General features: G+C 44.8%; 1 protein-coding gene across 6 annotated transcripts; it reads right to left on the reverse strand.

Annotated features, from left to right (window-relative positions):
- Nucleotides 1-5,271: 5,271 nt before the first annotated feature.
- MFAP5 (microfibril associated protein 5) lies at nucleotides 5,272-18,800 on the reverse strand. 6 transcript variants are annotated; one of them, XM_045463410.1, is made up of 11 exons: nucleotides 18,684-18,800; nucleotides 18,263-18,400; nucleotides 17,672-17,731; nucleotides 16,345-16,380; nucleotides 12,320-12,364; nucleotides 11,948-11,980; nucleotides 11,496-11,531; nucleotides 9,007-9,036; nucleotides 7,982-8,069; nucleotides 7,315-7,388; nucleotides 5,272-5,683 (listed from the first exon to the last, which is right to left on the reverse strand). In XM_045463410.1, exons 3-11 carry the CDS (start codon nucleotides 17,727-17,729, stop codon nucleotides 5,571-5,573), a joined length of 513 nt encoding a protein of 170 aa, XP_045319366.1. In that variant the 5' UTR covers nucleotides 17,730-17,731; nucleotides 18,263-18,400; nucleotides 18,684-18,800; the 3' UTR covers nucleotides 5,272-5,570. The 6 variants fall into 6 exon arrangements, with proteins under 6 accessions (XP_045319366.1, XP_045319365.1, XP_045319367.1 ...); XM_045463409.1 differs by lacking the exon at nucleotides 18,684-18,800 and having other exon boundaries at nucleotides 18,263-18,506; XM_045463411.1 differs by lacking the exons at nucleotides 11,948-11,980; nucleotides 18,684-18,800 and having other exon boundaries at nucleotides 18,263-18,496.
- Between the last annotated feature and the right edge of the window lie 3,608 nt (nucleotides 18,801-22,408).

A 22,408-nucleotide genomic window follows, 5' to 3' on the forward strand; every position in this document is an offset into this window, starting at 1 on the left:
ACAGAATCGGAAACAGGCTCCAGGCTCTGAGCCATCAGCCCAGAGCCCGACGCGGGGCACGAACTCACGGACCGCGAGATCGTGACCTGGCTGAAGTCGGACGCTTAACCGACTGCGCCACCCAGGCGCCCCTCCCATAAATTTACAGTAGAGAAGCCATTCACTCAGGAGCACACACATAGTGAGTGCTACATCAGAAGTGGCCCTGAAACAAACACGGATTCTTTTATGTTAAAACGAACAAGATGGGGGCTCCTGGGCGGCTCAGTTGGTTGAGCTCCTGAATCTTGGTTTCCACTCAGGTCATGATCTCAATGGTTGGTGAGATCTGCCCCTGGTGGCACTAACATCATGAAGCCTGCTTGGGATTCTCTCCCCCTCTCTCTCTGCTCTTCCCCTGTGTGTGCATGCTCTCTCTCTCCAAAGAAATAAGTAAACCTTAAGAAAAGAAAATGAACAAGAATATATAAGTATGTATTATTATACCTAGAACCATGTTGATTTGAGTGTAGATGCCCCATGCATAGATGATATATATATTTTTTTAATGTTTATTTTTGAGAGGGAGAGAGAGAGAGAGAGAGACCGTGTGAGCGGGGGAGGGGCAGAGAGAGAGGTAGACAGAGAATCTAAAGCAGGCTCTAGGCTCTGAGCTGTCCGCACAGAGCCCCATGCGGGGCTTGAACCCACAAACCATGAATGAGATCATGACCTAAACTGAAGCCAGATGCTCAAACGACTGAGCCACCTAGGTGCTCCATGATATATTTTTCAGTCGCTGCGTGGCAAGAGAGAAATTATTCCTGCCCCCTGTCATCAGAACCTATTATGATTCTAAGGAATTGTACTTACAAATTCAAGTCATAATTTATTTTACGAACTATTGTACTTTACCACTTATTACCCTGTGCCAGATCTTTCCATCCCCGTTTCTGTGAGATACTGGCAACAGAAGAACATAGTTTAACATTATCAAGTTAAAGACTACCTTCCGGCAAACTAGTTTCTCTGAAAAACCAGTTCAGGAGCTGCCATTCCTGATTTTATGTGAACATTTTTGAAGCAATTTTTGTTTTCAACACGTGTTGATTTTGAGGTCAACATTACCCATTTTCATAAGCTTCTTTGTATTAGTAGTACTTTTTGGGGGGCACTTGGCTGGCTCAGTCCCTGGAGTATACAACTCTTGATCTCGGGGTTGTGAGTTTGAGCCCCGTGTTGGGTGTAGAGATTTCTTAAACAAAATCGAAAAAACAAAAAAAAAAACAAACAAAACAAAACCCAAAACTTTCTCTTCCTCCCAAACTTTCAGCAATTTTCAGGAATGAATGGATAGATAGATAGATGTAATTTTATACAAATGGAAGAAGTGTTTTTCTGTGCAGTCTTCATTATTCTTCATTGTAACTCCTTGTGCTTGACCTTTAGGAACAGAACACCATGTTAGGAAATAGTATCTAATGACACAGTTGATATCTCAATGCCCATCAATCCCTTAAGTATCATCCTTGTTATTTTCCATTAAACAGTTCCTTATATTTGTTCAAAGCTCATCTGTTCCTTATTTTTTTTTGGGGGGGGGTTAGGAGAGGAGGTGAATCTCATACAAATTTAGGAGATCATCCTGAACTCGATCCTCATGGCTTATTATGTAAATTTAATAATGTACCCCATAAAGCTACATAGTACAAATATATGACGAGGTAATCCCACAGAAGAAAGGAAAAGGGAGAGGAAAGAAAAATACCAGAGATAGAGACCAAAAATGCAGGACCCCTGGCTTAGGAAAAAACCAGAACCTTGCTGAAAGTGATCGGACAAATTGAAAGGACCAAAAAAAAAAAAAAAAAAAAAGCCTTTATCAACTATTTAAAAAAGAAATTGAGGGTTTGAGGTGAAGTGAAGCTTATTTTGTCAACAGGAAGTTACGGTTCTGCACCTCTATTTATATAAACAGCATTTGCTTTTTCCATCTTAGGTTCTGCCCAGAAGTTGTCGTCTGACTGCTGCTTCTGGCTCTGCTTGACTGGTTTTTAGAGAGAAAAAAAAAAAAAAGAAAAAGAAAGAAAAAAACTGTAGCCACACGTTCCTTTCTCTACCGCAGAGAACCTCAACAAGTCACTTTCCCTGATGTTTGGTTAGTGAAAATGCTAAATGATACAGGATTTTGATTTTGATTGGAGTTCTGTATTTTTAACCAAATCTTTGCCTCCAGGAGGGGACAAATCCATAAGGACAGTCCTGCCTCCCTTCCAGTGTGCCTCTGATGTCTTTCCATTCTACCCTGTGAAAGTTCCAGGTCTCTCAGAACCTCTTCACTGCACTCCCTTTTCCCATCAGATCTGTGAATTCCCGTCTTCCAGCATCCTGGTTCCCTGTCTTGATGTCAACCTGTCATTACTCTTCCATCCGCTGACTCCCCTTGTCTGATGCTTTTCTATCTTCTTTTCTGTTTCTTCTCAGAATTCTTTCTTACGGTTGCTTCAGTACAGAAGGAAGGAGAACCTTAGAGGTTGCAAGTTGTTTGCGGCTCGGACCGGGTGTAACATATCTGGTTACACACAAACACCCCGAAGCAGAGGAGGGAGGAGCTTGTGGCTAGCAACATATACTACTTGATGTCATCAAAAGTAAGGCTCAGAAGTGGGGAGACCAGCTGGGGTTCACACCATCTGCCTGTGAGTCAAAAGGATACTCAGAGAAAGTGTGCATGGAACTATATTTAGAGTACAGTACACACTTGAATTTTTCCCATTCAAGGAGAAAGGAAAATTTTCATAAGCATGTTTTATAGAAAAAGTTAGGCTCAGAGCCAGATCAACTCAATCTGGGCAGAGAAAACAAGAGTAGACTTCATGGATAGGCAGATGACGCTGCCATCTTTCAAGGTGCCAGGAAGGCATACAATCTCAAAAATTGCCTGGAGATACTTTCACAAAATCCTTTAGTTCCGACATTAAAGTTGCACTGTTTTGTTTCACAGAATCATTTTTCATCAAACTATAAGTTCCTTGCTATAAAATATGGTCATTTGTGCTCACCAAGAAAGGGATAATATTAATGCCTAAAAGAGAACAAGGCTTGCAAATCCTTTCATGGAAGTGACCAGGGACGAAAACTAGAGCATCAGGAACCTGAAATGGGAGCAAGGGTAAAAAACAACAAAAAGGAGGTGAATGAAATTCTGCCAGGGGGCAAGGGTACACGGGGAAAGAACAGGACCAAAACAACATCCTGAAACTGACCTGGGACTGTCCTTAGGGGAAAGTTGTGGAGGAAAGACAGAATGGGAAGCAAGTTAGAAATGTTGGCGGCACCAGGGTGGCTCAGTCAGTTAGGCATCTGACATAGGCTCAGGTGGTGATCTCGAGGTTCGTGGGTTTGAGCCCTGCATCGGACTCTTCGCTGACAGCTCAGAGCCTGGAGCCTGCTTCAGATTCTGTGTCTCCCTCTCTCTGCCCCTCCCCCGTTCACACTCTGTCTCTGTTTCTCTCTCAAAAAAATAAACATTACAGAAAAAAGAAGTGTTGGTTTATATGTCGAGAGTGAAAAAAAAAAAAAGGTCAATCACATAAGAACAATGAGAAATGGAAAACACTGGCACATGATGAAGCAAAAGAGAAGGGAGTGAAGCATGAAGCTTTACCTAGCAAGACTGTTGGTAGGTAAAGATTGTCACACGGAGCAGGAAAGAAAAGGAACTTTCTGGTGAATTGAGGAGTTTTCTGGAGGAGAGTAAATTGGAGTGTTGGGAGAACCAATGGCAAATTTGTAGGAAGGGTGCAATAGAGAATAGTGGAGAGTGATACTGGTACTCCCTTTTCCCAAGGGGGATGAAAACATCGGTTGGGGTCTTTCTAAACATAGAAGAGAAAAAGAAACAGATCAAAGACCGCTCTTTTCTGAGGACGAAATTAGAAACATTTATTTTAGAGTGTTTAATTTGCAATATACACAATCCTGGGATTGAGGTGCTCCTTTGGAGGGTCCCGTTCGTGGAGAGATTCTTCAACGATTCTTGGAAACTCTGCCTGTGAGTTTTCTCTACAGTGGTTACAATATGCATTCAACATGTCTGTCTATATACGAGCAAATTTACTTTTAGAGGCTGTGGAGGAGAGATTACATGCTTTGGTCTTTCCTAGCATTTCTCTTCAATCAGCTGAGCAAATCCCATTAGGCTAAATTGTTTCTCAACCTCCAGAGCTTGATCCTCATTCACAGTTTTCTTACAATATGAAAAGGATCCAACACTGCCAAGTGGAATTCTGTGGTGTACAACTTGCCTCAAATTCCTTTATTTCCTACTTGAATTTCATTGGCCTTTGTGGAAAGTTGCTAAGTTCTTCAGGTAGAAGGAGCTACAATCTGTAATTGGTCACTTACAATGGGATTTTTTTTCTATTACGTCGTGGACTGCTTCCTAATATAGGATATCTCTCCCCTCATAAAGCAGACATGGTGGTTGTGAATCAGATTGCATCTAGGCTTCCAGAAATATGAATAATGCATTTAAATCTTAAATCACAGAATTAAAAAACCTTAGAACTCACATAAACTTAACCTTGTCGTGGTAAAGATGGGGACTGTTACCAGGGCCTACTGTGGCAGCATGTCTTAAGAATGTAGGTTGTCTGAACATTATTTCTTTTATTCTTTCTTATAAACCACTAGGTAAACGTTGTCTGCCCATTAAAGATGAGGTCTGAATGTCCTTCTTAAGGCCCCAATCAAGCTATTCCAGAATCCATTTGCACAATAATCTCTACAGATTTCGTTTAGTAATGGGGCGAAAGGAGTAGCCGAGGAAATTCACACCAACATTAAGTTGTCTAATTAATTTCGGAAGGTGGGCTAACCCCTACCCCACACGACCATAAATGAGTAAGTAAATGGGACTTTTTAGCCCCACTTGCCTGTTTGGGACAACCGCGTGAAAAATTGAATAGGGAACCATGAGTCCAAGTTCCATACTGGGCCTACTCCTCTTTAGCCTCAGCCTTAGCAGATCTCATCTTGGGTCTTTAGATATTGCTGGTAGGATTGTCTAACTCTTGGCCTCAGAACTCTCTGGGACTATGCACATTACCATGACTCTTCCGGAAGACCCGCCAGGCAAATCCAGCAAAATAGTTAGCATAAGAGTAAAGAGGAACTTGCAAATGGGGAGTTCATCTAGGACATGCTTGAAAATCAAAGAAATGAAGTCCTGTGGCCAAACTAGTGACAGCTTCTTCCACCCTAAGATCTATTTCAGACAGATTCAAATTGTAAATATTAACCTCACGTTTATTTTCCTTTGAAACCGTATGTAGACTGTTTGTACATAAGCCATTTGGTTATCATTGATCTGCTATGCCTATGGTAGTGAGAAGCGGCAAAACCATGCTATAATATAGACTTTGTTACCGGTCTGGGTAATAAATCAGGGAGTGGGGGGCCAAAGCTAGACACTACAAAGGGATTGGTTTAAGAACTACTAATGTCTATGGGTTAGCTGACAATGGTTGCTCTTGTTAGACCATTCTCTTCCTCCCACCCACATGTTCTTCCTTCCTCTTCCTTGATCATCACAGACCACTGGGTCTCTGCACGTTCACATTTTCACAGGGAGGAAGTCGGAAGTAGTTGGAGCGGCGGAGTCGCCTTGGGGGTAAACCAGCCATCTGACGGCAAAGTTCATCTAGAAGAGAAGCAGAGAATAATGCCTAAAGGGCTGGCGTTTGGGGAGAAAGAGAAGACCCGGGGCTTCTGAGTGGCTCAGTTGGTCGGGTGTCCGACGCTCGATTTCAGCTCAGGCCGTGATCTCACGGTTCATGAGTTCGAGCCCTGCCTTGCCCTCTGCGCTCACAGCCCAGAGCCTACTTGGGATTCTCTCTCTCTCTCTCTCTCTCTGCCCCTTCCCTATACATTCTCTCTCGCTTTCTCTCTAAGTAAATAAACTTCTGAAAAAAGAAAGAGAAGACAGCAGTGTGCTGTCGTGAAAGGTTGAAGAGAAACAGATCTGGATTAGAACCCCCGATCTGCAGCTCACTGGTTATTTACTGCTTACTAGAAAGTTACTTAACTTTTCTGAACCTCGCTATCCCTTGCAGTGAAAGAAGCATGAACTACCTGCCTCAACAGTATAGTTGTATTAAAACAAAATAATGTATGCTAAGTACCTAGCACAGGTGGCTGGCCGGTGAATTTTAGGCAGCTCTACACGCCTAGCTCCCGATTCTTCTAATCCTGGGCTTATTAAGTAGCAAAAAAGTGACATTCGATTATTCACTATCTATCTAAGTGTTTACTGTGTGCAAATGGCTAACTTTAGTAAGTCCCCTGAGACCCTTGAAAGTGCCTCAGTCCCAAATACTCATCCTCAGTCTCAAGGTGCTTCCCTTGCAGGTGGCTTGCACAAGGCCAATGGGGGCAAATAACAAGTTTCCTTCTGCGAAGTTAACTACAGCTCTTACTCAGCAGCTCCGTGCAAGACGGGCTGTTGAGTCAGAAGGGGCTGTGGCTGTGGTGCCTTCACCAACCACACTTATCGTTTGGGGCGGGCCAGGGAGAAGGTGAGAGGTATCTTTGTTCCCACAATGCACGGTGTATAACCACACACGTTGGACCCTTTTAATTGTTTTTATCAGGTTTTTCTACCTTCCTCTACCCCTGAATTTTTGCATTAAGTAATGTAAATAATTCCTGGAATTGATAAACTGGTTCAAATGTAGCCAGCTTCTAAATGTCCTGTTTTGTATTTACTGATAGGCCCTGTCCAAACACCAATTGTCTCCAAATAGTGGAGTTTTTTTTTGTTTTTTTTTTTTTCTTTCCTTTAGAGAGGTTTTTTTTCATTTGTGAACATGGCTGCCGGTAGTAGAGTCTATTATTTGTGATGGCTGACTTGGCCTTTTTTTTAAAGTTTTCGTTTATTGATTTTTAGTCATCCCTACACCCAACGTGCGGCTTGAATTCCCAGACTGAGTCAGCCAGGTGCCCCTGATTCGGCCTTTTCACCTAGAACTCCAGTGAATGATCTCCAAAACAGTTCCAGCTTCAGAAAGCTCTATCTATGGGAGAGGTTGGGAGTTACAATCTTGCTGAAAAGAGATCCAAGATATTTTCCTTAGGGTTATCTTTATATACGAAGCACACTGCATTACCTTGATTGCTTATCTAGCACAACTTGGTGGGGCAGGCACTGATGGAAGTTCAGGGGGTGACCTAAAGCCCTCCTCCGAAGCCAGACCTTGGATCCATCAGGATCACATCTCTGTTTACCTCTCTCGTCATGGCCCCTCCCCACTAAAAAACCAGATATCATCTTACCTTTCATTACTTCATGTTCTTTACAGACAAGACGAGAGCAGATCTCATTGTTGATGATGTACATACGTCGTAAACTGCCAGAGTCCCAGTAACATGGTTAAGGAAAGAGATACAGCAAAAACCATCGGGAGGGAGAACTCTAGTCTGTATATAGGCCAGGGGTGCCTCGCCAGCTCCTGTACTCCCCACTCTCCCCTGTCTGTTTTCCTCCTCTCTCGATTTCCTTCCTTAAGTATTTTGGGCTGATTTTTCCCTCCCAGAGGAGGGAAGGGGACGGAATGGTATTAATTGCTCTCAGTGCCACTTTGCGCATTCCTCCTGGAGTCAAGCCTAATACTGCTCTTCACTATTTCTGACATTGAGAGCTGGATCCTTTGCTTCAGCCTTTTTCTATGGGGTCATGGATTCACTGTACCAGTATTTCTCTCATGACTGTCCTTTCTCCAGCCCTCACTTCCCTTGCCTTCTCACATCTAGTCTTAATAGTCTGTTTTCCGCATAACTCAAGTCCGACTCCAGGTTCTATCTGGCACCGCCCTAAGAGGGTCATGTTCAAAATTTCTCTGCCACTAAAGACTGAAGTTCCACAGTGGGTGCTCGTTGCATGGTTACTGACAGGAAACCACTACCAGGGAAGGCGATTTCTGCACATCCTGGGATCCCTTACCTAGTGAAACATAACTGGTGAATGCATTGCTTGACTGGCCGATGCACCGAGTAGAGTCTCGTGCAAGCAAATTTTTCATCCCGGCAATCTGAAGAAGTCCAATACAAAAAAACAGGGAGAGGCATGAACAAAGGATTAAAGACATGGAGGAAGGTACAGAGAGCGGGGGGGAAATACAAAGTAGTCTCTACACAGGATCATTGTAATGTGGGGAATGCCCTTCCTGTTCAACAAAGCAGAACAGTAGGAAACTGGCTGAAATAAAATTTAGGTGCTTTCCTACCTGGACCCAGAAGTCGCTAAAATAATCTCTGAGAGTTCTTCTAGGAAAGTCTTTCTAGGGTTATCCAGGCGGCAGCGTGAAATACCAAACTGAAATGAAATGCTGCTGACTCCGTTCTCGAGAATAAGAACTCTTAGGTGGCTCACAGTTTCCGTTGCAGTAGTTTTCAGTCCTAGCTGCCTATCAGAATCATCAGTACATTCCAGAAAGCAACTTTGCCCATGACACCTACAGTCCTCTGGTCCCTGCAGTCAGTTCCCCACACACTAACCACCACAGAAAGTCCAAAGGTAGCTCAGGAAGAGGACTGCTTTGGGATCATCCAACAGTGGTCCCATCTTTTCTTCATGACCTCGAGGACAGGAGCTCATAAAGGAGAGCAGGAATGAAGAGCATTAAAAATACTCTTTGAGATGGGGCGCCTGGGTGGCGCAGTCGGTTAAGCGTCCGACTTCAGCCAGGTCACGATCTCGCGGTCCGTGAGTTCGAGCCCCGCGTCGGGCTCTGGGCTGACGGCTCAGAGCCTGGAGCCTGCTTCAGATTCTGTGTCTCCCTCTCTCTCTGCCCCTCCCCCATTCATGCTCTGTCTCTCTCTGTCCCAAAAAAAAAAAAAAAAAAAATACTCTTTGAGAAAGAATGGAAAGCAAACTAGAAGGTACATCAAGTACCCGCCAAAGAACAAGGAGATAAGGAATCCCCAAGAAGAAAGCTGAAGAAAAAGACATGCAAAAGGCAATCATACCTGCTGTGGTATTTTTATCACTGGCCGGAGCTGGAAGGCAGAAATTTCATTCAGTTATCATGAGTTCTAGAACTTACTAGCTCTGTAACCTAGAATATCCTTTTCCCTTTGTAACCTTGGGGCCCATATGGGGCACCCATTAATAAAAAAGTGAGGCACCCATGTTGCCTCACTTGGGGCCCATATGGGGCACCCATGAATAAAAAATGGGTTGATAATGCTTTTAGCAACTTCTAAAAGAAAGCCCCTAATGGACTGCTTTGATCCACAAAACTGAACAGATTTAGAAGTTAGGATGGGAAATCTGATCTTGCCTCTCTCCTCTCTCTTCTAGAATCGAAAAAGTGATGGCATTTTGAGTAGCTTTGTGTTGTTGCTGAGAAGCAAATTTAGTATGGACAAAAGCCATATGCCCAGAAGAGCTGCATCCTAGAGCGAAGGAGAGAAGAGATTGTTATCCTGTAGAAGCTCTTGCTCATCAAGGAAAATTTCTTCTCTGTAAATCAGATACATCGTCATGGGTTCTTAGATGAAAGTGTTATTCAGCAAAGAAGAGCAAAAGTCACAGCCGTAGCCAAACCTAACCTAGGGTCAAGTTAAACACGGGCTTAACTTGTAGAATGAATAATAAATCAAGGAGGGAATCGTCTTGAAGGAATTCACTAACCGTGGGCGTGATGTGTATAAATGCCACTGGAAGAGTTGTTTAGAGTCAGGGTACTATAGGAATACGCTGGGTGGTCTTATCTACCCCCTAGTTGCAATTGCGGGCTTCTCGGCTGAGAATTCTCCAGCTTCTTTTTTTTTTTTTTTTTAATTTTTTTTTTTTGACGTTTATTTATTTTTGGGACAGAGAGGGACAGAGCATGAACGGGGGAGGGGCAGAGAGAGAGGGAGACACAGAATCGGAAACAGGCTCCAGGCTCTGAGCCATCAGCCCAGAGCCTGACGCGGGGCTCGAACTCACGGATCGCGAGATCGTGACCTGGCTGAAGTCAGACGCTTAACTGACTGCGCCACCCAGGCGCCCCTCCAGCTTCTGCTTCTAGCCCAGATCTCTTCTAAGCTCCAGACCTGTAAATCCATCTGCCACTTTAGGGAAGAGTTTGTGGATATTTCAAAGATCCCCCAAATCCAGTACATCTTAAACTGTCTTATCTTTGAACGAATTCAAATTGTTCTTCAGCGAATGGTACCACCAGCTACCCAATAGAAAACTGGACATCATCTCCACAGTCCCCTCTCACTTACAGTTCACACTTAATTCTCACTACCTCCTCCTCAGTTCAGGCGATCATCTTTTTACGGGGACTATTGCCATAGCATCTTGACTGGGTTTCTAATTCATAAATCTCATTAGAACCTTCCTTTGTATAAACTATTCTCTGATCGGTTTTTATTTCTATCCTAAGCCTTTGCGCATACTGTTTTCTTTACCCCAAGGCTCTTCTCCCTATTTACTTGATTCACGTCTACTTGTCTTTCAAGAACCAACTTAGTCATTGTGCCCTCCACGGAGGCCTTTCCTAACCCGGGGGACTCTTTTGTCGCATCTTGCACAGCTTCTTTTGCTCATCCTGATTATGGCATTTTGTGAAACCCAATGAAGTTAAAGTTAGCCATTGGTTGGGGCGCCTGGGTGGCTCAGTCGGTTAAGCGGCCAACTTCGGCTCAGGTCATGATCTCGCGGTCCATGAGTTCGAGCCCCGCGTCGGGCTCTGGGCTGACCGCTCAGAGCCTGGAGCCTGTTTCCGATTCTGTGTCTCCCTCTCTCTCTGACCCTCCCCCGTTCATGCTCTGTCTCTGTCTCAAAAATAAATAAATGTTAAAAAAAAAAAAGTTAAAAAAAAGCCATTTGTTTATCTTGTGCATTAGACAAAAAATATCTCGTAGGAGGATATCAGTTTCGTTCACCTTTGTGTTCCTGGTTTATATTCCTATAAACCTAGTAGCAGGTTCTCAGTAACCGTTTCTTTCAGGTAATCTAGTTTCTGTCTCCTTTTCTTACATCCTACCACTTAGTCCTTGTAGATTTTTGCCCTGATTATTTAAAAAGCTCAGTTTCTCCGATGTGCCAAGCCTTATTTTGCGTTCACATCTTTGTGCATCCTGTCCCTTCTTTGACTGCCTGGCTGGCTCCAATTCTTTCAAGAATCAGTTCAACCATTACTTCTAGAAAGTTTCCTTTTATCTTCCCAAGCAGTGAGTTGTGTATATATTTATCTTGCCTTCACCCATCCAGTCTTGGAAACTTTGAGGGGAATATCGCACTTCGGTGTTTCGTACGTCAGATGCCTAGCACAGTCCCTCCCTGGACCTACTGGGGGATCAAAAATATCACTAATTCAAATTGAACTGTTGGAAGAATTTTCACAAACTGTAGTGGTAGCTATTTAGGAACCTTAACCAGCTGTACCGCCTTCCGTAATGGGCTCTGGGGAAAGCCCAGAAAGGCCCCAGTGGCCCTGGGATCCCAGATCTGAACTCACCCAGGTCATCTGTGGAAGGCTCGATATCGGCCAGAACTGAAAAGGCACAAAACAGCAGGTGTGAGGAGGGCTTTGAATTGGCAAGGGGGAAGTCAGAGTGGAAAAATGGACGTTATCACGGCAAAGTCAAGGCTACGGCTGGGTTTGTGTATTCTATCCAAGGGAATAGAGTTAACTGAAGTCATGGGGAATATTTTTTTGGAGAGTATGTGCCCTACTGGCAGTATCCTTTATTGCACGTGCCTTATGTTAGCTATTCCACTTTGTTTCATGTTTTTCAGAAAACGAGTGGGACTCTTTCCTTTTATCCCACTTGTCACTGAACAAAACACCCACAATCCCTCCATCCCTTTCTCAGGGATAAAAATACAGGATTAATTCAAACGCTGGAATAAATGTTGTGAATATTGACAAGAATCATGCCATTTTAAAAGATCTGTAGTACAACTTACCTGTTTCATCTGTAGAGGGCTCATTCACCAGGTCTGCAAACATATAACACAAAGAATAAAAAATGCAGGAAGCAAAAGTGGCAAAGAGGGAAGGGGACGGAGGGTATAGGGACGATCTTAAAGGAGGCAAGAAAAATCGCAGTGAAAGAGTGTGACCTCTTGGGCCAATGTGAGGGACTCTCAGAGAAGGAAATGGGAGAGAAAAGATCGGACAGGTTCACAGCATCAGTGGTGGGTAAGATGGACACTAGGGTGTGCCTGAACTCAGAGCACCCACTCACCTCTTGTAACTTTCATTTATCTTCCTACAGACATCGCCCTCAGTCCCTCTAGCCCCAGTGTGAAAGCACAGAAATAAAAAGGGTAGCTTACTAGGATCTTCTGTGAATGCTTCTGGAGTCACTGGAGTCACATCATCTGAGGAAAAAAAAAAAATCAGAAAACATTTTTTTCCAATTTATTTATTTTGAGAGAGAGAGACAGGCGGAGAGCACGAGCGAGGTAGGGACAGAGAGGGAGAGAGAGAATCCCAAGCAAGATCTGTGCTGCCAGGGCAGAGCCCGAGGGAGGGCTCGAACTCACGATCTGCCAGATTATGGCCCGAGCCGAAATCAAGAGTCGGATGCTTGATTGACCAAGCCACCAGGGTGCCCCCCCAGACAATATTTTTTTGGGCGCTCTCCGTCCCCCTCCCCTTCTTGCACTCCCAGGAAGTGAAACTGTCCAGCACGGCTGCCCACACGTAGCCGGTATCCCACAGTTGATTTTCTTTGCTTCCCAAATCAAGTCCTTTCCCTGCAACCCAAACAAATGTCACGCTTTGCCACTTCCCTGAATATACCACACAGTCCTAACCTAGAATATCCTTTTCCCTTTGTGTGCCTTCCCCTCCGTGCCCGTCAGACAACCTTCCACTGGCACCCCCTTTCTTCATGATACGTGGGTTAAGCATAGGAAGAGAAGAATCACATCATTTCGTTGTCCTACCGGATAATAAGCATACAGCTAGCTTGGGTTTCCTATGCACCAAGCACCATTGAAATCTGTTTTTACAGATGATAAAATCGAGCACCAGACAAAAAATTTACCCAAGGTCCTACAGCTTGTTATAAGTACCATGGATTGATGGCCTCTTGGCGATGCTTTCGTTAAATGAAAATTGTCTTTACCAAAGACATTGAGTATGATAATTATAATTTTGACATAATTGGCTATCAGCTTGCTGAAACGCTTACATATAAGCGTGTTCCCAAAGGGTGATGTGGATGATTTTCTGATGCTCAGTGAGAAGTGAGGTGAAGGGGCGGGGAAGGGGAAATGCCAATGATAGTAGAGAATGACCTTGCAGTTGAACATTGAAAGGTAAAGGCAGGAGGAGACATAATAATAAGCGGTCCCAGCCTTAAGGTGGAATCTATTAGGATAAACAAGCAAACTGTATCCAAACTACAAATAACAGCACTATCCAAAACCAGCTGTCTCTCTCTGCTTTAAAACACAGGGGCACCTGGCTGGCTCAGTCGGTTAAGTGTCAGATTCTGGATTTGAGCTCAGGTCATGGTCTCCTGGCTCGTGAGACGGATCCCCATACCTGGCTCTGTGTTAACGGAGCGTGGAGATTGCTACTTGGGATTCTCTCTCTCCCTCGCTCTCTCTGTACCTCCCCTACTCGCATTTTCTCTCTCTCTCTCAAAATAAACAAACGTAAACAATATTTAGATGTCAACACGGCTTCGTTACTTTGCTTTTTCTTTTTTAAATGTTTACTTAGTTTGAAAGGAAGGGTGTGTGAGCAGGGGAGGGGCAGAGAGAGGGGGAGAAAGATAATCCCAAGCAGGCTCTGCGCTGCCGAGCACAGAGCTCAAAAGGGGGCTCGAACCCACGAAACGTGAGATCTAGACCTGAGACGAAATCAAGAGTCAGACGCTTAATTGACGGAGCCACTCAGGCACCCCAGCATCTAAATATTCAGTAAGTATCCCACCTAGAAGTATCCTTCCTTGTAGACGGCTTGTCATCACAATCCATTTTGCCCACCAGGGGTCACCAAATTCACATAGTTTCCTTTGACTTTTTTTCCTTAACCGTCAGTGTCTAAATGGCAGGTTAAATCTGGAAAGAATAGCATTTTCATAAAGCGTGCCAGAGCGATTGATCATTGTGGTAGAGGGCAAAGAAAAATAAAACATTTTGAAGCAATTTATTTTGAGAGAGAGAGCCCTAGTAGGGGGGTGGGGTTGGGGGGGAGGGGAGCAAGAGGTGAGAGAGAAAGAAAGAGACAATCTCAAGCAGGTTCCAAGTTCAACTCAGCACAGAGCCAGATGGAAACTCAATTCTATGAACTGTGAGATCATGACCTGAGCCAAAATCAAGAGTCCGGTGCTCAACCGACTGAGCCACCCAGAACCCCACATCATCCTCTTTTTTTTTTTTTTTTAATTTTTTTTTTCAACGTTTTTTATTTATTTTTTTGGGACGGAGAGAGACAGAGCATGAACGGGGGAGGGGCAGAGAGAGAGAGGGAGACACAGTCGGAAACAGGCTCCAGGCTCTGAGCCATCAGCCCAGAGCCTGACGCGGGGCTCGAACTCACGGACCGCGAGATCATGACCTGGCTGAAGTCGGACGCTTAACCGACTGCGCCACCCAGGCGCCCCGTCCTCTTAAAAAAATAAAAATAAAGTCATTAGATCCTACAGAAGGGGCTTTTTATCTCTTAACACTGAACATTAGCTTTTCTTACTTCAGGACAAATTTTGGAAAAGAAATCCAAGGCTGGGACGCGTGCGTGGCTCAGTCGGTTAAACGTCCGACTTCCGCTCAGGTCATGATTTCACGGTTTGTGAGTTCGAGCCCCGGGTCGGGCTCTGTGCTGACGGCTCGGGGCCTGGAGCCTGCTTCAGATTCTGTGTCTCCCTCTTTCTCTGCCTCTCCCCTGCTCACGCTCTGTCTCTCTCCGTCTCTCAAAAATAAATAAATGTGAAAAAAAAAAAAAATCTAAGGCTGTTGCAATCCTCCAGGACATTTGACAAACCACTAACCCGAGTCATTCCAAAAACCGTGAGGGACGTGGAGCCTCTCCAGGACACGGTGCCATCCCACCAGTTCCCTTCCTGTCCTACATTCCAGTCCAGCCACTCACAGAGATGGAAGCAAACCAGTGGGAGAGCGGAGGGGTTGGAAGTGTTTCCTTGCTGTCGCCTCCGAATTTCTGGATAGAGTACTGTTTGCCCGTGTATTCCTCAGATCACCCGCCTTATCCGTGAGCAGCCAGTGTATAAATGTTTCTTTAGGGTTCATGAATGTTCTCTGAAAAGAAATCTTAAGCAGGCATTTTTAGCCTATTTCTGTTTCTGAATCTTCTATTTCTGTTAAAGAAGCATCACAAACATCTGGAAAAGGACTGGACCGAAACGGGCCCAGAAAAATGAATTCAGAACTCTGATGTGGGTTCAGAAACTGAGGGATTCAGACCTCTTTACCCACAGCAGTGGAAAAAGAAAATGCCATCTTTCCACATTTTTATCTACTGTACCACGATGCCCAGGAAGAAATTGTATTGTGCCCCAGTGTATGCCTAGAAAATTGAAACCAGATGAATATGATGCCGCTTTACTCTTGCAATGTACTTGCAAAGTACTCCTTTTTTGTTTTAGTTTATGCTAATTTATCAAAAAAAAAAAAGTCCAGTTGTGATCTGCTAATTTGATTTTATGATCCGTTAATGGGCTCTCAAGGGTCGGGGAAAGTAAGAGATAAATTGTAGTTATGTTTGTCTGGAGGCAGAGTGGAGATGTTCATTGGGGTTTCCTTCGTCAAGCTGAAGGAAGTAGCCCTTGGGAAGCCAAGACTTGGGTTCTGTCCCTTAGTGCCAGAATTTCACTGTCGTACTGAGATGGCTTCTTATCCTGTCTGTCAGTTAGCTTCTCCGTTGTTACGTGGTTGGGAAAATGCTTTCTGTTGTTAGTGGTATTTTCTGAGGAAGCTAAGAGAGATATATATATATAGGAGAGTAAAAATGAGGGATGGTCACGGAGGAGGTTTTGGGAAAGGTATTTCAGTTGACAAACAAAAGAAGTTTTTTGAGAGGATATTAGGATTTTGGAAACCGGTGAATTAGACCCTATTTCCTATAAATTGGCAATATGTCTCTCTCTTCTATTACAGATTCTTTAACTGGGACCATTAATCCATATTATACCGATAAGAACCCCAGCAGATGGGGCGGGCACCTGGCTGGTTCAGTCAGAAGAGCATGTGACTCTTGATCTCGGGGTCATGAGTTCGAGCCCCACATTGGCGGTAGGGATTACTTAAATAAATACTAAAAAAAAAAAAAACCCAATAACCAAAACACAAACAATACACACAGAGCCCGGATCCATGGGTTTACGTACCTCCTCGTTGACCATTGGCTCCTAGCCGTGTCCAGTCTGTGGCAAAGGAAAGAGAAAAGGGATGAATGACTCTAGCTCTACACCCCATAAAGCTTTTATAAGATGAACCAGAAAATGATGGGGAAATCGTTTACTTGATTTTTCTGCATTGGATTTCTGTATAGTGCCATACAAAATCAAGGGTGCCTGGCCGGCTCAGTCGGTAGAGCATGCGACCCTTGATCTCAAGGTCGTGAGTTTAAGCCCCACGTTAGGCGTGGAGCCTATTTAACACAAAAATGAAAAATTTCAAAATTACTCAGACCGTTAGTGCTGGCAGGGAAACACTCAAAGAAAAACAAGTTCCTGGGAGCAAAGCCCTGCTTTGCCAAGCCCTGGCTTGGGGGTGCCTTCTTGCCCTCAATCCCCCAGCAGGAGTGGGGTCCTATTGGGCAGACGGGGCCAGCAGCCTTTCTAATGTGCCCTGTTCTATCACAACCTCCATTGGACGAGCTACCTTACTGAACAACCTCAAAAGTGATTTTCTCACAGTCTGTATCTGGCAGAATGAGAAAATAAAATAGAGTAGGATTTCGTCAACGTCCGAGGGTTCGCTTTCCGTGGCCCCTCTTCTAGCTCAGTGACTTTACTTGAGTGTGTGGTTAGGCACGTGTTTCTTTGTGTGCGTGTGGATATGTTTGTGTGTTGCAGGAGCCAGTGTTGGTTAAGTGGGAGTGTATATATTCCCACGGGTTCCCTTTATGAATTGAATTTGGTCCGGTTTCTTACTAGCCGTCTCTGTATGTTTGTGCACGCAATTGTGTGCCCATTTCTTTTTTCTTTGGTGTTTGTTTGCTTGTATGTTGATGTGTGCGACCCTCTTATGGTTAGTATGGGTCCGAGGTCATCTCTGATCTCCTCCTAGCCCTTTCTTCTCAGACATAAATCTGTTCCTCTCTTTCTTTTTAAAAATTTTTAAGCTTATTTTTTTTTATTTTTGAGAGAGAGAGAGAGAGAGAAAGCATGACTGGGGGAGAGGCAGAGAGACAGGGAGAGAGAGAGAATCTCAAGCAAGTCCCACACTGTCAGCGCAGAGCCCGACATGGAGCCCGAACCCACGAACCACAAGATCATGACCCCGAGCCAAAGTCAGACGCTCAACCGACTGAGCCACTCGGGCACCCCTGTTCATTTCTCTAATGGCTATTCTAGAACTCAGTAGCCGGCGCTCCTGCCGTGGTTCCTCTTCAACTTCCCCTCCATCCTGCCCTCCAGCCTACACCTCCACACTCACGTATAGCTGAGGAGCTGGCATTGTAGGGAGGAAAGAACAAAGGTAGGGACTCACCAGAGGGGATGATGAACGCAGTGAGACACAGAAGCACCTTGGGTCCCAAGAGCAGCATATCTGACAGGGGTGTTGGGAGAGTAGAGGTTGTAATGCTCAGGGACGCATCAGCATTTTGACTTCAGGCAGGGGTACCTGCGGGGCCCCTCTCCTTGTCTTCCCAGGGTTTTTTCTGGTCCCCCACGTGACTCAAGCCCTTTCTCTCTTTTCGTTCACCCAGCATTCTTTTCCCAATTCTATTCTGTGATCACTTACCATTATTCTAACTCGCATTACTTTTTTCTGCCCAGTCAGAGAAAAGTTTGTGTTCTAAATGGTCTGTGCTTGCCCCGACTCTTGGCCTCCTTCATCCCCCAGTGTCTAACTTTTCCCTTTTGATATCTGTGGCTATTTTAATATCATCTGCTTAACTTGGTGTCTCCTGTTGAATTCCATGGATAATTGGGATATCCGCTCAATTCTAAGGCAGTGGCATTTCCCATTGCCCCCCCCTCCGGCCTTTCAATTTCAACTTCACCCACGCACAAACCCACACGCGCGCGCACACACTCCCTCTGTCTGTTTAGGGTTATATACAATCAAACAACTCACTGTGTACTCTTTCTCTGCTCTTTCCACCGAGTCCTTTGGCTGCTGAATGTGTCTCTCCTTCTCTCGCCGTTTCTACTTTGGCTGGAGAACAAGATGAACAGGGCCACTCCCTGGGAAGGACTTCAAATTTGGCCTACTCTGAAACAATGAGATGAGGGAAAGTGAGGGAGAGAGAGAGAGACACCGAGAGGGAGAAAGCCAGGCTAGAGGAGTGTGATGGGGCTGGACTGAGAAGGGGCTGGGATTCGCAGTCACTCACACCCTCATTCCAAATGTCATGACCACACCAGTGAGTGATATGCCGTTCCCTAGGAGGCCTGGCTCCCGCTCATGTGCCTTACTTCCATGAGTTTCTTTTCCCTCTTGCAACCTGGCCCCAGGCCCCAGCCTCCACCCACCTCCTTTTCCTTGGGCTCCTTACCTAAGTAGCTCCGTCTCATCATTGCACAGTCTGCCCCTTCTTCTCTGGCCATCTTCTATGTTTGAACCATTCTGCCATCCTACCCCCTCACTCTCTTGGTTGACATTTACCTCTTCAACGCCACCAAATTCCTTTATATCCCTGTGTTTCTCTTGTTTCTTTGCCTCCTTCTCGACACATGCATTCCAGAATGTGGTTCTGCCCCTCCTGCCCCTCCCTTCCCATCCTATTTATTCCATTTTCAAACAAACACAGACACTACATAAGCTTTGCCCAGGAGGAGGGTTGGCTGCTTTAGGCTTAGGAAAAGTTGAAAAATACACTACTCTCTGCATCCTTTTGAAATGTAAGGGAGTTCTGCAGAGGACATGCCAACCTTCTTCTGTCTTTTGTCTTTGTTGAAGCTTATGCTAAGCATCTTGGTGTCTGGAATCTTATGGACAGCATGCTATCCGAAGCCCAAAGGAAATCGGGAGCCAATTTCATTCTGCTCCTTATTCTCCAACCATACTTTTCCCCACATCGTGTGACATATAGATAACTTTCTCAGATCCAGGAGCTTTTAAGACTTTGTATTTGCTCTTAATCATAGAAACCTAGAGGTTTTGACTGGTTAAAAAAAAAAAAAAAAAAAAAAGATATATCTCCACTTTGGAGGGAACAAACTTGAATTACAGAAACTCAAATCGGAGGGATCATTGACCTTGTACGCATTTAAGTGTCTAAGTTTCAAGTTAATCTGTTGGCTCGTCAGGAGATAAGCAATGTAGACCAAAGGAGCTAAATTAGAGGAGAATACAGGTAGACAGAGAGCAGATCGTGTTAATAGAATACAGACTAGAAAAAGAAAAAAAAAAAGAGAAGGGAGGGGGAAAGGAGCGGAGGAGGGAAGAGGGGAGGAAGGAAACTAGTTATTTGGGAGGAAGGGAGAGCATTGGATTTAAGCAGAACTAAGGAAATAGCACCTTCAGCTCCTCCAAAGGGGCTATACGTGTTCCATCTCTGAGACACATGGGTTCTGGTCACAGTTTAGAACAAATCTGAGCATAAAACCCTGCTCTTCCTGACCTGCCTTACTGAGAACTTGCCCTTTGCCCATGTGCTCTGCAGTGAGAGTGCAGAGGCTGGAAAACAGATGTGATTCCAGTCTGGTGAGAGTCGGCAAAGAAAAGGCAGGGAGGTGGGGGTGGGGATCGAAACACAAAAAAGCAGAGGCAAAGCAGAGCTGAGGCAGGACATATAATAGAGAGCTTAGAGCAACAATCATGTTTTCCATGAAGCTCAGACAGATGGACAAACTGAACTCAGCCCAGTCATTTGGCAGGGAGAGCAATGACCTCAATGTGCTGGCCCAGCTCGAGACCATAGCAGAGAAGAGCCTCCCCAGGCAGCGGGAGGGGGTGCTCTCCTGGGGTCGTAGGAGGGAGTCTGAAGTTAGGGCAGCGACAGTGGAACAGAATGTCCGGAGTAAGGCAGAGGGAGAAGGCAGGCAGGGAGCAGCAGCTTAGAAGGAAAGGAGAGGAAGCATGGGCTCACTGGTGTAAGAGCCACCATTTCTTCGTGCTGGGCTTCCTAGGCTTCCAGGAACGCAGTTTGTCTTGAAGTGGTCTGATTAATTTCCTCTTCCTTGCAGTTATGGTGGCCCTTTCCTTCCAGCATTGTTCCCCATTTGTTTTCAGGGCCCAGGTAGGGAGAGAACCTCAGATTTGCTTTTCCCGAGGTGATTTGGTCAGCTTCCGTTGTATTACACGATCGGTTTATCGTCGAATTGCATGTTTCCGCAAGTAGTAACACCAACGGGTCAGAAATGAACAACTGCCAACCAGTTTTCTGAGTTTTCTGAGGTTCCCACTGACCCCGGGGGAAGAACTCCCTGGGCAGCAGTCCACGATCCCATCCAATGCAAGCTGATCGCCTGTGGATGGAGCGAACAGGAAAGTCCTCTATGGAATAGCCTGGCAGGTGCAGAGGCCACTTAATACAGGCAAGCTCATGTTTGAGTCACATAGGAAAATTTTCGTTTTCGAAAAGGGTCTCCAGTCAATGGCAGATGGGGGAAGTACAAAGGAAGAGAAGGGAGGCAGACAAGCGAGACGGCGCACCGGCTCTATTCATCTGTTTATTGGCCTGTAAAGAATACACCCATTAGCTGAAGGCCTCTGGGCAAATGTACAGAAAAGTTATTACTACAGTCCAATCCAACTAAATTAAATCCAGGGCCTAAACGCAAAAAAAGAAAAAAAAAAAAAAAAAAAAAAGCCAAAACGAAATCCCATAAAAGGAAAGCAAGAAGGGAGGAGGGTTATACGAGGTGGGGAGGGAGGAAAGGCAGAGAGCAGTGTGTGCGGAGGAATGAAGCAATAAACTAGTAACAGCCCAACTTAAACGATGGACTCAGTACAGGAGTTAGAAGCTAGGAAACGTGCATCCTCAGACAACTTCCCGCTCATTGATAACCCACACTTGCTGTAACACCTCACGCCTCTGTGCTTTGCACTTTCTGTTCCTTCCTTTATGAAATATCCTTTCCCAATCCCAGTCAGTAAATGCTCATGTGTACATCAAAGCCCAGGTTAGACTCTGCCTCTTCCCAGAAACCTTTTCTGGTCTCCTCTTCTTCTGAAGAATTTTTTTTTTTTTTTTTTTTAAAGTAAGCTATGCATCCAAACATGGGGCTTGAACTCATGACCAAGAGATTAAGAGTTGCACGCTCTACAGACTGAGCCAGCCAGGCACCCCCTGCCTCTCAAGAGCTTTTCATTCTCTCTACTGAGCTACCTTTGTATTTATTTCCAGTTCCTTGATTGCAGAGGTGAAGTCTTACTCATCCCTGGCAGGTAGAATGATTAGCATGTAAGAAGCAAACTTTGGGGACACCTGGGTGGCTCAGTCCATTAACCAGACTCTTGATTTTGGCTCAGGTCACGATTTCCTGTGTCGTGGGAGCCAGCTCCATGTTGGGCTCTGTGCTGACAGCTCACAGCCTGCTTGGGGTTCTCTCTCTCTCTCTCTCTCTCTCTCTCTCTCTCCCCCTTTCTCTCTTCCCCTCCCCCTCAATCACTGAGCTCTCTCTTTCAAAATAAATAAATAAATAAATAAATAGCGTTATTTTAAAAAGTCGAAATTTGGGGCGCCTGGGTGGCTCAGTCGGTTAAGCGGCCGACTTCGGCTCAGGTCATGATCTCACAGCTCGTGAGTTCAAGCCCCGCGTCGGGCTCTGTGCTGACCGCTCAGAGCCTGGAGCGTGTTTCTGATTCTGTGTCTCCCTCTCTCTCTGACCCTCCCCCGTTCATGCTCTGCCTCTCTCTGTCTCATAAATAAATGTTAAAAAAAATTTTTTTAAATAAATTTAAATAAAATCAAAATTTGGTCATTTGAATTGGATTGAGATGAAGACTTAAAATAGTAAAAGTGCTATTTCTGTGGAAAACATTTCAAAAAATGAGTCAAATGCCAATAAGTAGAGAGGATAGAATTCTAGAGAAGTAACTAGTTAGAGAATTCACAAGGAGTAGAGCGAGTGGAAGAAATAGCCAATGTATTGAAGTGATCAGAGGCAAATAGAGCAAACAGAAATAGGCCTATAAACTGGGCAACAGCTACTCTAGAAACAAAGGAATTTTGGCAGGGAGGTTGTAAAATCAGTGTATGGAAAACATGTCGTTTTCCTTCAGTGCCGCTAACTCATAATAAAACGTTTAACTTATATCTGCAATAGCGCGTCT

The sequence above is a fragment of the Leopardus geoffroyi genome, chromosome B4 (genome assembly GCF_018350155.1).
Source record: "Leopardus geoffroyi isolate Oge1 chromosome B4, O.geoffroyi_Oge1_pat1.0, whole genome shotgun sequence".
NCBI lineage: Eukaryota > Metazoa > Chordata > Mammalia > Carnivora > Felidae > Leopardus > Leopardus geoffroyi.

What these genes read in the sequence shown, in the direction of transcription:
- MFAP5 (XM_045463410.1), bottom strand. Translation starts at nt 17,729, where the DNA reads ATGCTGCTCTTGGGACCCAAGGTGCTTCTGTGTCTCACTGCGTTCATC. An exon ending in AGCATTCACAGAAGATCCTA is followed by an intron (nt 11,981 to 12,319) that starts GTAAGCTACCCT and finishes ATATGTTTGCAG; the next exon opens with ACCTGGTGAATGAGCCCTCT. An exon ending in GCCCTCTACAGATGAAACAG is followed by an intron (nt 11,532 to 11,947) that starts GTAAGTTGTACT and finishes GTGCCTTTTCAG; the next exon opens with TTCTGGCCGATATCGAGCCT.